This window comes from Phyllostomus hastatus, unplaced genomic scaffold (assembly GCF_019186645.2).
Source record: "Phyllostomus hastatus isolate PE091 unplaced genomic scaffold, TTU_PhHast_1.1 phas_scaffold_46, whole genome shotgun sequence".
In the NCBI taxonomy this organism is placed as follows: Eukaryota; Metazoa; Chordata; class Mammalia; order Chiroptera; family Phyllostomidae; genus Phyllostomus; species Phyllostomus hastatus.
Window position 1 is genome coordinate 15,165,641 of NW_025334032.1, and position 20,351 is coordinate 15,185,991.

General features: G+C 36.1%; 1 protein-coding gene across 3 annotated transcripts in view; it reads left to right on the top strand.

Moving 5' to 3' along the window:
* The window catches only part of MYO16 (myosin XVI), a 627,599-nt gene that overhangs the window by 457,854 nt on the left and 149,394 nt on the right, over nt 1–20,351 (top strand). For all 3 annotated transcript variants that reach the window (XM_045821913.1, XM_045821912.1, XM_045821911.1), the window contains exons 25-27: nt 6,473–6,648; nt 9,216–9,296; nt 9,539–9,744. In XM_045821913.1, the coding sequence (XP_045677869.1) occupies nt 6,473–6,648; nt 9,216–9,296; nt 9,539–9,744 (463 nt within the window). The remainder of the gene's footprint in view (nt 1–6,472; nt 6,649–9,215; nt 9,297–9,538; nt 9,745–20,351) is intronic.

The following is a 20,351-nucleotide window of genomic DNA, read 5'->3' on the forward strand; positions in this document are numbered from 1 at the left end:
CCCTTGTGGTCTGAGAAAATGCTTGGTATGATTTCAATTTTCTTGAAATCCTTGAGGCTTGTTTTGTGTCCTATCATGTGGTCTATTTTTTGAGAATGTTCCGTGTACATTTGAAAAGAATGTATATTTAGCTTCTTTTGGATGGAGGGCTCTGTATATATCAGTAAAGTCCATTTCCTCAAGGGTATTGTTGAATGCCACAATGTCTTTGTTGATATTTGTTTAGAAGATCTGTCCATTTTTGAAGTGGGGTGTTAAAATCTCCCACTATAATTGTGTTGCTGTCCATATCTTTCTTGAAGTCCTCTAAGATTTTCTTTATGTATTTCGGTGCTCCTATGTTGGGTGCATATATATTTACAATATTTATGTCTTCTTGATGGATTCTTCCCTTGGGTATCACGAAGTGATCTTCTGGGTCTCTCTTTATGGACCTTTTTTGGAAGTCTATTTTGTCTTATATGAGTATTGCTACCCCGGCTTTTTTTTCCTGTCCATTTGCTTGGAAGATTTGTTTCCAGCCCTTCACTTTCAGCCTGTGTAGGTCTTTTATCCTGAGGTGGGTCTCTTGTAGACAGCAGATATTTGGGTCATTTTTTCTTATCCATTCAGCTATTCTGTGTTTTTTGATTGGAGCATTTAATCCATTTACGTTAAAGGTTATTATTGATAGGTACTTATTCATTTTCTTTTATGTATGTGTGTTCCTCTCTCTCTCTCTCTCTTTTCCTTCCCTTCCTTAAAGCAGTCCCTTTAGGATCTCTTGCAGAGCTGGTTTGGTCGAGGTGTATTCTTTTAGACTTCTTTTGTCTGGGAAGCTTCTTATTTGGCCTTCTATCTTGATTGAGAGCCTTGCTGGATATAGTAGCCTTGGTTGCAGACCTCTGGCTCTCATTACCTGGAGTATTTCTTGCCATTGTCTTCTGGCTTGAAGTGTTTCCATTGAGAAGTCAGATGTTAGCCTTATTGGGGCTCCCTTGTATGTTACTTCCTTTTTCTCCCTTGCTGCCTTTAAGATTCTCTCTTTGTCTTGAAATTTTGCCATTTTAATTATGATGTGTCTTGAGGTGGGCCTCTTTGGGTTCCTCTTGATTGGGACTCTCTGTGTTTCCTGGATTTGTGTGACTTTTTCTCTCATCAAATTAGGGAAGTTCTCCTTCATTACTTGTTCAACTAGGTTTTCGATCTCTTGCTCTTCTTCTTCTCCTTCTGGTATCCCTATTATACGGATATTATTACGTTTCATATTGTCTTGCATTTCTCTTAATCCCTCTTCATTCTTTCTGAGCCTCTTTTCCTTTTCTTGCTCTTTCTGGATGTTGTTTTCTACTTTTTCCTCCAGCTCGCTAATCCGATCTTCTGCTTCATCGATCCTGCTTTTTATTCCTTCTACTGTGTTCTTCAGTTCAGAAATTGTATTCTTTATTTCCTCTTGACCTTTGTTGAGAGTTTCTATTTCCTTTTTCATGTTTATATAGTTTGCAGTGAGATTGATGTAGTTTCCGTCTAATTTCTGAAAGCTCAATGTGAGTTCATTGAACTTCCCGGTAATCATTGTTTTGAACTCACTCTCTGATAGTTGAGTTGCCTCTATTTCATTTAGTATTTTTCCTGAGGCTTCCTCGTTTCCTTTCAGTTGGGGGTTGTTTCTTTGTTTTCTCATTGTCCGTGTGTTTCTTCTTTTTTCTTCTTGTTTGTTAATTTGATCTGTTCTGATTCCCTGTAATTATGGTGTGAACTTCTGTGGTAGAATATTTGTGAGATTCAGTGGTGCAATCTCCTTCATGTATCCTGGTGTTCACAGCTTCCCCCTACTCTCTTGTTGGTTTCTAACTTGCCAGACCAGATTTTCTGATCTTGCTGGCTTCAGCTGGCTGAGGGACCTTTGAAATGCTTCTCTCTCTCCCAGCCCAGTTCTCAGCAAGTCTGTCAGGTACGCTGGGTGCTCCTGAGCACACTGGCTCTCTGGATCTCACTTCCACATTCTTTCAGACTCTGGGGTCCATCTGGTTTTTCCGTGATCGCAATAATTTTTGATGTCCTGCTTTCAAAAGTGATTCAGTAACCTAGTCCACTTGCTCTGTTTCTCCACCGATCCACGAGTTTCCCTCCTCTTCACAGAAGCTGAGAAAAACGCTGCCTAGAGTAAAGCCGCCATCTTCCCATCACCGAGAATTACTCTCCTTGCCTCTTAGAACTTAGGATTTCTGTGAGTTCTCTTAAAGGTTGAGACTAAAGATAAAAATATGGACTTGGAATAATATTGTGTAGAAGAAAAAAATTGAAATAATTTATTCTATTGGTTATCATTGGAAATGTCTTCTAGTTTTCAACTATTTGAACTTTTACATATACATACTTTTATTTAACCCATATATTTGGTAAAGATCTAATGTTTTCGAGTTAGTGCAATGACTTTTTCTTTATTTTTGTATTTTAGGGTATCAGAGTATATATTGAAAATGAGAATATGATAGCTAGTGATATTGCAATTCTCCTTATTTTAAAAGAGTCCCTATATTTTAAAATCACTCTTTTATGAAAACTTGCTAACAAGTTCCAAGATAAAACCTAGTGAATTTTTTTTTTATTCTAAACACTTTAGGCCAAGGATGTCAAACACATTTTCACCAGGGGCCACATCAGCCTTGTTGTTGCCTTCAAAGGGCCGAATATAATTTCAACTCCTTAACAGTTAAGGAGTAGTTATATTTATATAGTCCTAAAGTTATTTTGGCTCTTTGGCTGTGTTCCAGTAAAACTTTACTGACCAAAACAGGAAGTGGGCCAGACTTGGCCCATGAATCATAGTTGCACATGCTTTCTATCATATGAACAAAAGATGCATGTTTGTTATAATATTTTATGAATTGGAATGCTTTGATTCTGTAAATTTTATTAAAAATATGGTTTATTAATAACAATTTCTATTTTCAAGTACCTTGTTAAGTACTTTGTATACAGTGCTAATTCAATCCTCACATCATCAAAAAACTCCCAGTTGAGGAAGGTTGTAGGGTTCATTGTGGTGTCCATTCAAATACAGTTGTATTTATGAGGTGGCTGACCAAGTGCAGGCAGGTAACTTGGAGGTATAGTTATTGCAGACATGCAGCAAGCCCTCCCATTTGTGCCTAGGTTAGAAATAAATTCTACTTGACTCAGTAAAAAGCAGAAAGAGTCTAAACCTAGTATTTTAAGTCTGCTTATAAGAATAGGAAAATTTGAGATTTACTGTCCATATTGCTTTATAGAGTCTTTTGTCTCTGAGCATCTCTGTATACATGCTTATACTCCATGGACACTTATCTTGCTCCATTTTACTTACAAAAAAGGCACCTGATGCCATGTTTATAGACCCCAGAGAGGATTCTTCCCATTTCAGTGTGTACTATATAGAGTAACATGAAGGAAAACAGCCTGCAGTTAAGTGACCCCATTTGATAGGAAAGGCCAAAACTCTTCACCAGGGATTTTCTTATAGGTTCTGAGAAGAAAAACGATGACAGCATTTCTCATTTTATGTCCCAGGGCACCTGCTCTCACCTCCCATTTGGTCAGTTTGTGGTAGGGCTCAAATGTTAGGGTCCCATTGCACGATGGCATCTTCCTGTGTCAGTAGGACACCACTAGAGCACCATATCTTCATGCAGTCTGACAATATGATTCAGAGGAGGACAGAAACTAGTCAGTTACAGCTTCTCGTCGATATTTGTGTCTAGTATTTGTGAATTATTACAGTCTTTTACCCCAATTTGGGAATAACATATTGCACATTTTCTCTGTGGTTCCATCTGTACAGATTTGCTACAAATATATATACTTTTTAAAGGGACTATGGTAATATATGTTTATTATTTAACTTTATTCTGAAATATTTTTAAACTTAAAGAAAGTGACAAAATTAATAAAAAGAACTCCCTTATATCCTTATCCCAGATTTATTGTTTCCTTTTCTTTCTTTTACTCTATTTTTTCTTCCTGCCATTCTTTTCTCCCTTTCTCCTTCCTTTCTTCCTTTGCTGCATGTGTGTATATACATATATTTTTGAGCCATTTGAGAATATGCCACATTCATCTTTATGCCTAAACTCTTTAGTATACATATTAAGATCAAGGACATTATCTATATAACATCAGTAAATTATCAAAATATGTAACATCAATAAAATAATAATAGTGCCCCTATAAAATTGAGGTTCCCATTTAAAACTTTACCAATTAACCTTGATCACTTTTTAGGTGGCCTCACTCTGGTTTTTTAATCAAAAGTCACTAGTTTTTCTTTGATAAGTAATTTGTTAGGAAATGCTTTAAGAAAATGTAAATATTTTCATCCTAATCAAACTTTCACACATTGATTTTGCATTAAATGAATGTTTCTTACCTAAATTAATGATTTCTTTATGGTTGCAAGGTTATAATTTTCTAACCCCAATTTTTCATTAACAGTGAATTCTACTATAATAAGTCCCCTTTCTAATTAATTAGTTAATTGTCAGTATGGACTCATAAATTCTTTTTGTTTTCTCACCTCTTTTAAAAATTTATTAATGTAATATTGGTTGACAACACATACGGTAACTTCAGGAATACAACACTATGATTCTGTATTTGTATACTCTATTATGTGCCCACTGTTCAAAGTCTAATTTCTTCTTGACCCCCTTATTTTACTCAGTGAATCATAATGCATTACTATTGTTATTTTGGTGCTGAAATTGCCCATGATGTGGCCAGTGAGAACCCCTTCAAGCTAGCTCCTATATCCTTTTGACAGGTTGTCATTATCTTTTTTAGTACTTCCTTGCATTTTGACCTTCCAAGATGTCCCATGATTTTCTCCCTTGCCTCAGATCACAATCAACCACATGTCCTAGAAGACTTGATTTATTTTGGAGCAGACTAGTATTAGCAAACGTTAAGGTATGGGGGCTTAGCAAGCTCATTTAAGCTTTTTGGCTCTTTCAGAACTCCAGAATTTAAGATATAAATACAAAACATATATAGAAAATATACAGATATGTAGCTATATATTATAAGTCATGAATTTATGCTGTTATCTCTAATTTCAATCCAACACAGCAGGGCTCCTTTATGCCTTCTTGCTTTGCATAAATGTATCTTTCTTCTCTGACAGTTCTCCCTAGTTTCCTGTTTGTTTATTCATATAGTGATGCTGCATTGATTATATTGCTAATAAATATGTTAGCCTAGACAAGCAAAATAATGTGGGCATAGAAAAGGTAAAGTGTTTTGCTACTAAACACTGCTAACTGTCTGATGGGCTGAGCATGATCCTAAATGATTTACACACATTATTTAACATTTTCATCTTGTAGTCATCTTTAAAGTGGGGATGGTTATGGTCATTTTAAAGAAAAGGAAACTAAAGCTTAAAAGCTTGTCTACATATAGATATAGGTAACACATGAAAAATTTCTCTTAGATCCTTAAATACCATATATAGTTTTCACTCTGCTATTTAAATACATAACCAAAAATGTATTCATCATTGCTCCAGTTTTCTTCCCAAGGTGTCAAGAAAGGAATATGGGCCCAGAATTATTAGAATTTATGTAATATAACATCTAGTATATATCAACTTGCTTTTTACCTTTGCAACTTAACAGGATTAGAAAAAGAGAGCATTCTTTTTACCTAACAACTGATGTAACCAAATGGGACAGGGTCTCTCATAGGTATTTTATGTATCAATTACAGTTTACATTCACTATTATTTTGTATTAGTTTCGGGTGTACAGCATAGTAGTTAGATAGTCATATACTTTACAAAGTGTATTCCTGATATTTCCAGTACCCACCAGGCACCATACATACTTATTACAATTTTATTCACTTTATTCCCTATTTATATGTGAATCAAAAAATAAACAAACAAAAGTGAAACAGACTCACAGACACAGAAAACAGGCCGATGGTTTCCAGAGAAGAGGGGGTTTGGGGGACTGGGTGAAAAAGGTGAAGAGATTAAGAAATACAAATCAGTAGGTACAAAATAGTCTCATAGGTACTTACAGAGACAGGTTAGATCATTGGGAAACATGTTCCTGGGTAGTTATTTTCCTGAAATGGGGAGTTGCTGACAGAATCTACGTCTTCATTACTTGGTCAAGTGCACTAAAGGCCCTTAGGGTTAATGAGGTAAGATTCTGTTCAGATAGCTAGGAGAGTAGTAAGTGACAATTATAAAGTGAAGGGTCAAGTGCTTAGGTGAAGGATTGGGAAACCTGGTGTCAGGACTCTTGGCAAAGGGCAAAGATGGTCAAAATTCATCAAATGGAATAATTGATAGTGGGAAAAATAACATGGAGACAAAGGGAACTATAAACTCTCCAATTATATTTTCACTCTGAATGTTCCAGTGGTTGAAGGACTTGGATAAGGAGTAAATTTTAATGTAAATAACAATTTTAATGCCACTTACAATATTCATTTATTTATTTTCTAGCTAGTGAAAATGTCGTGATCCATCACTTGTTCCAGTCAAAACTGTCACAAACAGGATCCCTTCTATCTTCCTACCCTTCTTTTAAATTCAGAGGACATAAATCTGCCCTGCTCAGTAAGAAAATGACAGCTTCTTCAATTACCGGAGAAAACAGGAAGTATTTAGAACTTAGTAAGGTAGGAATTTTTGTGATTCTCATTTGGTTGTTTTTAAATTTGCTTAGAACATTTGCTTCTTTTTTTAAAAAGGCACAATTATCCATAATAATGGAAAGAAATCAATATTTTAATTTTAAAATTTTGAAGGGAAGGATGCCTACCTGAAGTATAACCATCAGAAAGAAGGAACAGTATAGAAAAGTACTATACACTAAAAATTCAATAGCAAATAGAGTATTAGCAGTTGTGTTGGTTGTCTGTGCAACATCCTATTTATGTTTCATCTCTATGATTGTCTTTGTGATTAACGGGAAGTAACTTAAAGGATGGTAGGCTTAGAGGGAATTAACTTAGCTAACTTATTCTTTTGGCATTAATTACTTGAGGGGTTTTAGGTCTCTAAACAATAAATTGTAGTTTCTTACAGACATAGTGTATTTTTCAGGTGCTAGAATGTTTAGTGGATATTTTGTAGATGTTTGACTTATTTTGTATTATACTTTTTTAAGTGTATATTTGTATCACACAAGTGTGGTTGTACTTACAACCTAATGGTTCTCACTATTTATGCAGTAGGACTAAAATTCAGAGAAGAACTAAAAATTCAGTGAAGAGATTTTTCAAACTGAAATGTTGTAAGTTTAAAATTCATTGTAGCCCAGTTTGTTTTGCTTGCTTCCACTGAAACCATAAAAGATGAGAAATATGATTGGGAAGGTGTCCAGTTCAGCCATTTTTAGATACTCAGTTGTGGCTTGCTGAAATGCATTTTAGCTTACCAATTAAAATGAAAGCATAATTAAAATCAGCTCTATTTTAGAAGAGTGGTAGAAATATGTATAACATATTAGAAGTAAGTCTGTGTGTGTGCATTTAGTTCATAGGCCTTTGATTTAAGGATTCCTTGGTATAGTTGTTGTAGCACTATATAATCACAGGACTTCCAGCTCACCAAATACAAAATATATCCTTTTCATTAAAAAGACAAAGGGTTGCCCTTTATAAGAAAGACCTTTTATCCTAAGGTTTTCAATGAACTTTCTGGCCCATCCTTTTTCAATCATCCTGAAAATCAAGAGCAAGAAATCATTACACAACCCTAAGCTGCAATTTTTAACCTTAATTATTAAACATTACCAGGCAAAGATGCCACTAGTCTTCTCCCTAAAGGACTGCAGAAGAGAGATAATTTACAGTAGCTCCTCCACCCTGAAAAGGGAATTTAGTGTTTGATTTCAAGAGATGGATATTTATTTATTGTGATCATTCCTTAAGTGTACCATTTCTTACTTCTCTTCAAACTGCCCTCATCCCTGCACATCCACCCCTATGGCTGGCAGGGTAAGAGTCTTCCTACTCTTTAACTGAGCATCACGCTTGGTTTTGTGTTTGTAGAAAAAGGTTGATTGCAAACCAGTCACTTCATTTTACAGTCCCTTGTCAGTTATAATTAATCATCTCTGTTTGACAGTTCATCCTAACGGAAGGAAAATAATTATTGCCATGGTAGCAATTGCACCAAATTGACAAGAATGCTTTATCAGAATTTTTTTTTCTATACAGGTCTTTTTATTTTAAGATAAATGACTTTGTATCAATAGATATGTTGGCCTAAGTCTGTGTGATTTTGTGAAATGTAAAGGTACATTAGTGGCTGAGGTTTCTTTTAACCCCTGGTGGACTTTAATTAATTACCTCAGCCCTTTATTTCTTCACTTCCACAGGCTTCATTTTAACTGATTTCTTCTATCTCCACTATCATTTATACTTTGCTGCACATATTTTTTTTCTTTTAAGAGGCATATTTAATTAATTATCAAAGAAAACAGTCTATTATCATTTTTCACAGCCAGGTAATTTACTAACCCCTCTTGGTAGTTTTAAAAAAATAAGAAAAGGAAAGGTAAGAAAAAATAGGTAAGAAACTAATCATAGTCAATCTTAAGGGAACAAGCCAATGATTATCAAAGTATCAAGCCTCTATAATACACAATAGTATTCTTTGCCCTAGAGTCAGCCACATTTCATGGTGCATATAGACTGTTAGTAGTACAACCAGTAAAAATACCAAGGTGAATTTACTATACCACCAAGCAAGTATGGATCCCTATTTATTTTCAAGTTAAAGTGAATGTAGGATGGCAACAGCCATGTACTTGAAAGTTTGGTGGTAATAGCTATTATTTTACATGTAGTTGGCCATTTCCCCAACTTTATGGTAATGTTACAGAAAATCATTTGGTACTGATTTTTACAGCCTGTTTTAAATCTATATCTGCCTGTAAGGGAATTTACATGGATGAGAGGCTTAATTTTTTTTCTTCTAAATCAGAGGTGTCAAACTCATTTTTACTGGGGGGCCACATCAGTCTGGCAGTTGCCTTCAAATGGCAGAAATAATTTTAGGACTGTGTAAATGTGGCTACTCTTCAACTGTTAAGGAGTTGAAGTTACATTTGTCCCTTTAAAGGCAACCACAAGGCTGATGTAGCCCCCCAGTGAAAATGAGTTTGACACCCCTGTTCTAAATGGAATTTAGTAAACTAAATTTTCTCACCCTTCCTTTCTTTTTGTTTTCTTTACAGTTATTAAAAAAGAAAGGAACTTCTACATTTCTTCAAAGACTGGAAAGAAGAGGTCCAGTTACTGTTGCATCTCAACTCAGGGTTAGTTATGTATTCTCATTCTAAAACTTAAATTTGGATTATATTTACTGTGTAGGGTTTACATAGAATTTTCCCCAATTTTTTTGACCACTGAGTACCTTCAGAAAAATTGAATATACACACAGAGTGAGTGAATGCATAATATTAAAAGTTTTGATTAAAGGTATTTTTATTTACAAGCTGCTTTATATTTTTAGTCAGTCTTCTTTGGAGAATCAATTTGGTTTTAATTCTCTCCTTAGAACTCTCTAATGGATATTATTGGAAAACTTCAGAAGTGCACTCTACACTTTATTCATTGCATCAAGCCCAATAACTCCCAGCTACCAGATACCTTTGATAATTTTTATGTGTCTGCTCAGCTACAATATATTGGTGTCCTGGAGATGGTGAAGATCATCCGATATGGATACCCTGTTCGCCTTTCCTTCTCAGATTGTCTGTCAAGGTAAATTTTGTTCTTGAAACATTATGTTCACTCTTCAGTGTAGCATACTGACAGTATTGCAACAAGCATCTTCGTTTTTTTCTTTATTATAGCATTGCTTTTATTGTTTATTTTCTTCTATCTCAAACAAACCAAATGGGGGAATAATGAAAGGCATAGACAAAGCTAATGTAAAAAGTCACTAAACTTAGACACCTTGGAAATCATTTTCATGTTCTCTTAAATTTGTGGATTTCCTCAGATTTAAAGATTTATAAAATTGTTGCATATAATGTTTATATAAAAGTTATTATTTAAAGGTAGAATGTATATATGTGATTATTTTTATATCTATAAACAAAACAATTTTTCAGATTAACGATGGCCAAACCACTTATTGACAAAATTCAGACCATCACCTATTTTTGTAAATAACATTTTTCATTAGAACACAGCCAATGGCAAAATAATGAGAATGTCTGTTTTTAAGTGGGCGGACAAAATGAAAATCAGAAAGTATGTGGGAACCCCCAAAATGGAATGTATTTATAAAACATTGTGTATTTGTTCTGACATGTTTAAACTTCACTCACCTCCAAAGTGCTTTTTTCATTTGATGCAATACACTTATTGAGACATATTTTCCACTACTCAAAACAGTTTTTTAACTCACTGATTTTGGTGCCTTTTAGTGCTTCTGCCATTTTTTATCTCACCTCATTCACATGGACAAAAAGTTTTGTTGGACAACTTTTTCATCCAGGGAAACAAAAAAAAAGTCACCAGGGTGCTATCAGGTGAATAGGCAGTGTGGTCCACAGAGATCATGCTGTTTTTGGTCAAAAACTGCTGAACACTCATTGCAGTGTGGGGAGGTGTGCTCATAAAACCCATCATGAAATGGGCAAACACATTGAAAGAGTTTTCCAACAAACATTCACTGAAGCTGAGCACAGCCTCTCACAAAATCACCAGCTGGTATACTAATACATATAGGTATTTTGAGCACTCACTTAGCTTGGGAAGCCTGTAATATAAGAAGATAATGCTGGGGCCTGTGGGAGGTCTCCTCTTGTATTCATTAATTCTATATAAAAGATGAAACTTTAAAATAACATTGACATAAAATAGTAATATAGATATTAGAAGACTAAAACATACCATTCATGGTTAAAAACTAACTATACAATATAGTATGTAAAATATTATTGGCAAATTTTTTATTTAAGAAATTTTAAGACTTTTGTTGACTAGAAGCCTGAAGAAGCTGCTAAACTTAAACCAATAAGTTGGAAATATTTAGTTCAGAACAAAGAACATAATATTTATGACTAAAATCCTATGTTCATTTTTAAACACTTGTCTTCCCATAAGAAAGAGTAGCATTTCATCATTGTGCATTTTGGTGAATTTCAGAAAGACACAAAGAAATAAATATCATATGAGTTTTCTTGAGCTATCTGTTTAAAAATGACTGATAGAATATCTTTAGAAGTGAAGATAAAATTGGCTACATATCATGATAAATTATTTGGAAAGTGAATATGTTTAAACTGCAGAATATATGTTTCAGATTCACAAGATATCTGTGGTTTTAAAACTTAAAATATGCTTACAAACACACTAATAGACTCTCCCCCCCTGTAGGGAAGAACTGCAGTATATTTCCCACACACAGTAGTTTGGGCTATTTGAAGTCATCGCTCCCACTGTTTAAGTACAAATAGTCTTTGGGTTAATGAGTTTAAAACCTTCCCCTATATAATAGATTCCCAAATTCACCCCAGACCTTCTGAATGGTAATCAATACAGAGTGAGATCCAAGGACTCTCCCACTTTGTCTTGTGGTGAAGGGTAAGGTGATATGTGCTAGTAGCATATAGTATCAAAGCATCACAGGCCTTGACAAATTGCAGTTTGGGCAGCAGTAGTAACTCCCTTCCCAAGCATTGTCATGACCAGCTGTTCCCCCAAATTATTTCCCATTAGAATCACTATAGGCTTATTAAAATGGATTCCACAGCAGCTCCCCCAGAGTTTCCCACTTAGTAGGGCTAGATAAGTCCAGTGAAATTAGTATTTCTAATAGTAATGTTGACATTGTTGGCATGTGGACAACTGCTTGAGAACCACTGGTCTAGAATACTTAGTCACTTAAGCACATGTATTTTATTTTATTTTTTCCCAGCCGGGGGGGAGGGGGGAAGTATCTGAATGCCATGATAATTAAAGTGAACTTGTTGAGAATGCAAAATCTCAATTATTTATTAAATTATTGAATTGAAATCTGCAAATTTGTGAAGATACCCAAGTGATCTATATGCACCTAGAGTTTGAGAAACACTGTTGATGGATTTCTATATTGGATATGAAACAGGATTAATCTCACTCTGTGAATAATTTTTTAAATCATATTTATTTTATTTTACTTGTTATTGTTGTTTAATTATAGTTGTCCCCATTTTTCCCCCATTACTCTCTCCTGCCCTACCCACCCTCTACCTCCCACATTCAATCCTTCCCCCCCACCCCATTGTCTTTGTCCATGGGTCCTTTATACATGTTCCTTGACTTGACCCTTCCCCTTCTTTCCCACATTATCCCCCTCCCCACTACCTTCTGGTCACTGTCAGTCTGTTCTTTATTTCTATGTCTCTGGTTTTGTTTTGCTTGAGTGTTTATTTTGTTGATTAGGTTCCACTTATAAGTGAGATCATATTGGTGTTTGTGTTTCACCGCCTGGCTTATTTCACTTAACATAATACTCTCCAGCTCCATCCATATTGTCCTGAAGGATAGGAGTTCCTTTTTTCATGCTGCTGCATAGTATTGTGAATCATTTATAAAAGTATATTGAGTTCATTTTGTATTTGTTTTGTTAGAGGGTCCTAGAATCATGGAATCCAAGAAGCTGTGCATAAATGGGCTCTCAGTGTTCCTCTAGTATAATCTTTGGTAGCTACATAATTTTTTTTTACTACTATTCTAGGAAGCAATCATTTGAATTGCCCTATTTTCCCAGAAAAGGGTGGAGAACATGGATGTGTGTGTGTTTCTGTGTGTACAATATTATATATAATAATGATTTGAAAATTATTTTTACCTTTACTTGATTAAATTTTTTCAAATATAGTTTGACATATATATTCTACCAGGATTAATTTCCATTAAAATAGCATATGCAATCAGTGTCTTTTAAAAGTAGGTTCAATATTTTACATGTAGGAATTTCTTGATATAAAATGACTTCCAGGCAGGGATCACCTCTTTTTCAGGCACAATTTCTTTTCAGGAATTGTAGGTGTTTAATCAATGTTTTCAGAGTGAACCTGATATTTGTGAGATTAATAGTTGTTCAATTTGAGGTAATGTTTCTACATAACAGAGACCATAGCCATACTTTGTTTGATTAAAAGAGTGGTACAAATGGGAAATGATACCTTTTGGTAAATCTTTGCATTTCTTTAACCAGGAAATGTGATGTCTATTAATTATCTTTATTTGCAATGGCATATCAGTAGAAATTGAATTATTAATTTATTTCAATGGAAATTTGTTATCATTTCTCTTAAATGAAGGATACTAGTTTAGAATCTGATCACAAAAAAATGCCAATCCATAGAGAGTATCAGTTTCTATAAAACTTGAATAAAACACAATCCAGATACTTTTACATCAAGAAATAACATAATTTAATATTTATTTGTAAAGCTCATCAGAACTTTGAAAGCCCCAGGCAATCAAGCATCATTATATTTTAAAAAGTTGACTTCTGGACAAGATGGAGGCATAGGTCCATATGCTTTGCCTCTTCAAACAAACAAAGGAAGGACAACAACAAATTTAAAAACAAAAAATAAAAAGAACTGCCAGAAAATCAAACTGTATGGAAGTCCAACAACTAAGGACTTAAAGAAGAAACATTCATCCAGACCAGTAGGAGGGTTGGAGCTGGGGAGCTGGGGTGGAGAGGACTCACAGCAAAGAAGCAACTTCGGGACTGGGGCAGGCAAGGCAGAAGCTAGCAGACTGGGCAGTCCCACATTTACATACTGATAAATGGAGAGGAACAACTGGGGAGTGAGACAGACAATGAAACCCAGGGTTCCAGTGCTGGGAAATAAGGCCTCAAAAAGCTCTAACTGAAAAAACCTGTGGGGATTGAGGCAGCAGGAGAAACTTCTAGCCTCACAGGAGAGTTCATTGGAGAGACTCATAGGGTACTAAAATGTACAAAAAAAAAAAAACACCTACCTGGGAATCAGCACCAGAAGGACCCAATTTGCTTGTGGGTAGCAGAGGAAGTGACTGAAAGCTTGCAGAGAGCTGAGCAAGTGGCATTGTTCCCTCTCAGACCCCTCCCCAACATAGAACCCCAGGACACAGCAAAGAGAGTTGCCCCATCCTGGAAAATACCTAAGGTTCTACCCCTTACTACATAACTGGTGTGCCAAGACAAAAACTTATGGCCCAAATGACAGAACAGTTCAAAGCTCCAGAAAAAATACAACTAAGTGATGAAGAGATAGCCAACGTGTCAGATACAGAGTTCAAAACACTGGTAATCAGGATGCTCAGGGAATTGGTTGAGTATGGTCCCAAAATAGAAAAAGTAAAGGCTATGGGAAGTGAAATAAAGAAAAATGTACAGGGAACCAAGAGTGAGGGGAAAGAAACAGGGACTGAAATCAATGATTTGGAGCAGAAGGAAGAAATAAACATTCAACCAGAACAGAATGAAGAAACAAGAATTCAAAAAAACGAGGAGAGGCTTAGGAACCTGTAGGACAATTTTAAATGTTTCAACATCCGAATCATGGGGGTGTCAAAAGAGAAGAGGAAGAGCAAGAAATTGAAAACTGATTTGAAAACATAATGATGGAGAACTTCCCTAATTTGTGAATGGAAAGAGACTTCCAGGAAGCCCAGGAAGATCAGAGAGTCCCAAGCAAGTTGTACCCAAGGAAACACACACACAGGCATATCATAATTACATTACCCAAGATGAGAGATAAGGAGAGAATCTTTTTTTTAATTTAAATTATTTAATGGTTGTTCGATTACAGTTGTCTGTATTTTCTCCCCACCCTTCCCCCACCCCCTCCAAACCCACCTCTCTCCCTTGCTTCCACCCTCCCCCTTGGTTTTGTCCATGTGTCCTTTATAGTAGTTCCTGAAAACCCTTCTCCCCACTGTCCTCTCCCCTCTCCCCTCTCCTCTGGCTATTGTTAGATTGTTCTTAATTTCAATGTCTCTGGTTATACTTTGTTTGCTTTTTTCTTTTGTTGATTATGGTCCAGTTAAAGGTGAGATCATATGGTATTTGTCCCTCACCGCTTGGCTTATTTCACTTAGCAGAATGCTCTCCAGTTCCATCCATGCTGCTACAAAGGGTATAAGCTCCTTCTTCCTCTCTGCTGTGCAGAATTCTATTGTGTAAATATACCACAGTTTTTTGACCCACTTATGTGCTGATGGGCACTTAGGCTGCTTCCAACACTTGGCTATTATAAATTGTGCTGCTATGAACATTGGGGTGCATAGGTTCTTTTGGATTGGTGTTTCAGGGTTCTTAGGATATAATCTCAGCAGTGGAATTGCTGGGTCAAAAGGAAGTTCCATTTTTAGTTTTCTGAGGAAATTCCATACTGTTTTCCACAGTGGTTGCACCAATCTGCATTCCCACCAACAGTATACTAGGGTTTTCTTTTCTCCACATCTTCTCCAACAATTGTTTGTTCTTTTGTTTATGTTGGCCATTGTGACTGGTGTGAGGTGGTAACTCACTGTGGTTTAATTTGCATGTCTCTGATGGCTAGTGATGCTGAGCATCTTTTCATGTGTCTCTGGGCCCTCTGTATGTACTCCTTGGAGAAGCGTCTGTTCAAGTCCTTTGCCCATTTTTTAATTGGGGTTTTTGTCTTCCTGGAGTGGAGTCCTGTAAATTTTTTTAAGATTTTATTTATTTATTTTTAGAGAGGGAAGGGAGGGAGAAAGAGAGAGACAGAGAAACATCGATGTGCGGTTGCTGGGTGTCATGGGCTGCAACCCAGGCATGTACCCTGGCTGGGAATCGAACCTGCGACACTTTGGTTTGCAGCCCACACTCAATCCACTGAGCTATGCCAGCCAGGGTAAATTCCTTATCTATTTTGGAGATCTAGCCCTTGTCAGAGGTGTCATTGGCAAATATGTTTTCCCATATGGTTGGCTTTCTTTTCATTTTAATGCTGTTTTGTTTAGCCATGCAGAAGCTTTTTAATTCAATGAGGTCTCATTTGTTTATTCTTTCCTTTATGTCACTTGCTTTAGGGGACATAGCAGTGAAGATATTGCTGCATGGAATGTCTGAGATTTTCCTGCCAATGTTTTCGCCTAGGACTTTTATGGTGTTACAACTTATATTTAAGTCTTTTATCTACCTTGAATTCATTTTTGTGTATGGTGTAAGTTGGTGGTCGTGATTAATATTTTTGCATGTAGCTGTTCAGATCTCCCAATCCCATTTGTTCAACAGGCTATTTTTGCCCCATTTTATGCTTCTTCCCCCTTTGTCAAATATTAATTGACCATAGAGACTTGGGTTTATTTCTGGGCTCTCTATTCTGTTCTATTGGTCTATGTGTCTGTTCTTATGCCAGTACCAGGCTGTTTTGATTACAGTAGCCTTCTAACACAGTTTGATATCAGGTATTGTGATCCCTCCTGCTTTGTTCTTCTTTCTAAAAATTGCTGCAGCTATTTGGTGTTGTTCATGGCTCCATATAAATTTCTGAAATGTTTTTTCTATGTCTGTGAAATATGTCATGGGCACTTTAATAGGGACTGCATTGAATCTATAAATCACTTTGGGTAGTATGGACATTTTGATGATGTTAATTCTTCCAATCCATAAGCATAGTACATGCTTCCATTTCTTTGTGTCTTCCTTAATTTCTTCCTTCAGTGTTGTATAGTTTTCTGAGTACAGGTCTTTTACCTCCTTGGTTAGGTTTATTCCTAGGTACTTTACTTTTCTTGTTGCTATATCAAATGGGATTTTTTCCCCCTGATTTCTGCTTCTGCTGTTTAATTGTTGGTATACAGAAATGCCTTTGATTTCTGGATATTGACTTTGTATCCTGCTGTTCTGTCAAATTCATCTATTAGGTCAAGTAGTTTTTTGGTGGAGTCTGTAGGACTTTCTATGTACACTATCATGTCATCTGCAAACAGTGACAGTTTTGTGTCCTCCTTTCCAATTTGCATGCCTTTTATTTCTTTTTCTTGTCTGATTTCTGTGGCTAGGACTTCCAGTACAATGTTGAATAGTAGCGGTGAAAGTGGGCATCCTTGTCTTGTTCCTGATCTTAGTGGAAAAGCTCTAAGTTTTTGTTAATTGAGTATGATATTGGCTGTAGGTCTCTCACATATGGCCTTTATTATGTTGAGGAATGCTCCCTCTATTCCTGCTTTGCTGAGTGTTTTTATCATAAATGGGTGCTGTACCTTATCAAATGACTTTTCTGCATCTATTGATATGATCCTGTGATTCTTGTCTCATTTTGTTTATGTGGTGTATTATGTTTATTGATTTGGGAATATTGTACCATCCTGGCATCCCTGGGATGAGTCCCACTTGGTCATGGTGTATGATCTTTTTAACAAATTGCTGGATTCAGTTTGCCAGTATTTGTTGAGGATTTTAGCATCTATGTTCATCGGCAATATTGGCCTGAACTTTTCTTTTTTGTAATGTCTTTATCTGGTTTTGGGATTAGGATTATGTTGGCATCATAAAAAGAGTTTAGGAGTCTTCCATCTTGAATTTTTTGAAATAATCTGTGGAGGATGGGGTTAACTCTCCCTTAAATACCTTGTAAAATTCTCTTGTGAAACCGCCTGGTCCAGGGCTTTTGTGTATCAGAAGCTTTTTAATTACTGTATCAATTTCATCAGGTGTTATTGGTCTGTTCATCCTTCTACTTCTTCTTTATTGAGTTTTGGTGGATTATATTTTTCTAGAAATGTTCCCCTTTCACCTAGGTTTTAAAATTTCTTGGCATATAGTTCTTCATAGTAATTTCTTACAATCCTTTGTATTTCTGTGGTATCAGTTGTGACCTTGCCTCTTTCATTTCTGATTGTGTTTATTTGGGTCCTCTTTCTTTTTTTTTCTTGATGAGCCTGCTTAAAGACTTGTTTATTTTGTTTATCTTTTCAAAGAATCAGATCTTGGATTCATTGTTCTTTAGAATTGTGCTTTTAGTTTGTATGTCATTTAATTCTGCTCTGATTCTGCTCTTGGTTATTTCCTTCCTTCTGCTTGCTCTGGGTTGTCTTTGTTGTTGTTCCTCAAGTTCTTGTAGGTGTAGGGTTAGGTTGTTTGTTTGAAACATTTCTTTCTTTTTTAGGTAGAACTGTATCACTATAACTTCCCTCTCAGGACTGCCTTAGCTGTGATTGTTGTGAGTTCATTTTCATTTGTTTCCAGAAACTTTTTGATTTTTCCCTAATCTCGTTCTTGACCCATTCATTGTTTAATAGCATGCTATTCAATCTCCATGATTTTGAGTGCTTTGGGTTTTTTTCCTTGAGGCTGGTTTCTAGTTTCAGTCCCTCATGGTCAAAGAAAATGCTTGATATGATTTCAATTTTCTTCAGTTTGTTGAGGCTTGTTTTGTGTTCTATCGTGTGGTCTATCTTTGAAAATTTCCATGTGCATTAGAAAAGAATGTGTATTTTGCTTCTTTGGGATGAAGGGCTCTATATATTTCAGTTAAGTCCATTTCATCTAGGGCATTGTTCAATGCCTCAATATCTTTGTTGATATTTTGTTTAGAAGATCTGTCCATTTTTGAGAGTGGGGTGTTAAAATCCCCTACTATAATTGTGTTGCTGTTGATATCATTCTTGAAGTCCTCCAAGATTTTCTTCATGTATTTGGGTGCTCCTATGTTGGGTGCATATATATTTACTATGTTTATGCTTTCTTGGTGGATTCTTCCCTTGAATATTATGAAGTGACCTTCTGGGTCTCTTTTTATGGTTCTTTTTTGGAAGTCTATCTTGTCCGAAATGAGTATTGCTACCCCAGCTTTTTTTTTCCTGTCCATTTGCTTGGTATGTTTGTTTCCAGCCCTTCATTTTCTGTCTGTGTAGGTCTTTTATTCTGAGGTGGGTCTCCTGTAGGCAGCCTATGTGTGGGGCATGTATTCTTATCCATTCCACTATTCTGTGTCTTTTGATTAGGGCATTTAATCCATTTACATTTAATGTTATTATGGATAGGTACTTATTCATTACCATTTATGTACCTGTGTTCTCTCTCTCTCTCTCTCTCTCTCTCTCTCTCTCTCTCTCTCTCTCTCTCTTCTTTCCTTTCCTTAAAGCAGTCCCTTTAGCATGTCTTGCAGAGCTGGCTTGGTGGAGGTGTATTCTTTTAGACTTCTTTTGTCTGGGAAGCTCCTTATTTGGCCTTCCATTTTAATTGAGAGACTTGCTGAATAAATTAGTCTTGGTTGTAGACCTCTGGTTCTCATTACTTGGAATATTTCTTGCCATTCCCTTCTGGCTTGGAGAGTTTCCATTTGAGAATTCAGCCACTAGTTTTATCAGGGCTCCCTTGTATGTTACTTCCTGTTTTTCCCCTGTTGCCTTTAAGATTCTCTCTTTATCTTAGAATTTTGCCATTTTATTTATGATGTGTCTTTAAGTGGGCCTCTTTGGGTTCCTCTTGATTGGGACTCTCTGTGTTTCCTGGATTGGTGTGACTTTTTCTCTCATCAAATTAGGAAAGTTTTTCATCACTACTTTTTCAAACAGGTTTTCTATCCCTTGCTCTTCTTCTCCTGCTTCTGGTATCCCTATTATATGGATATTACTGTTTCATATTGTCCTGAATTTCCCTTAACCCTTCTTCATTCTTTCTGAGCCTCTTTTCCTTGTCTCACTCATTCTGGGTGTTTTCTTCTACCTTGTCCTCCAGCTTGCTAACTTGATCCTCTGCTTCATTGACCCTGCTTTTGATTCCTTCTAACTATGTTCTTCAGTTCAGGAATTGTATTCTTTATTTCCTCTTGGCCCCTGTTGAGTTTCTATTTCCTTTTTTATGTTGATATAGTTTGCAGTGAGCTCATTGTAGTTTTCCTGTAGTTTTTGGTAATTCTCTGTGAGCTCATTGAGCTTCCTTATAACCACTGCTTTGAATTCAATATCTGATAGTTGAGTTGCCTCTATGTCATTTAGCATTCTTTCTGAGACTTCCTCCTTTTCTTTCATATGGGGATTGTTTCTTTGTCTTCCCATTGTTTGTGAGACTCTTCTTGTTACCCTCTGCTTCTTAAATTGATCTATTCTGACTCCCTGGGTTTATGATGTGAACTTCTATGGTAGAATACCTGTGAGATTGAGTGGTGCCATCTCCTTGATCTCCTGAGCTCACTGGTCTTTGGTTGTTGTTTATGTTGGCTCTGTGTATGTCTTTGGGTTTTGATTTCTATTGGGTCTTTCTTTGGTGGGTCCTTCCCAACAGCTGGTTAAATGAGGGTCACTCTGCCCAACCTCTCTTGTATCCTGTTATGCAGGTGTGGGCAGGTTGTGTTGAAGCTGGTTCTTCTGTGTGTACAAGGTTTTGAGGATTCTCTCTT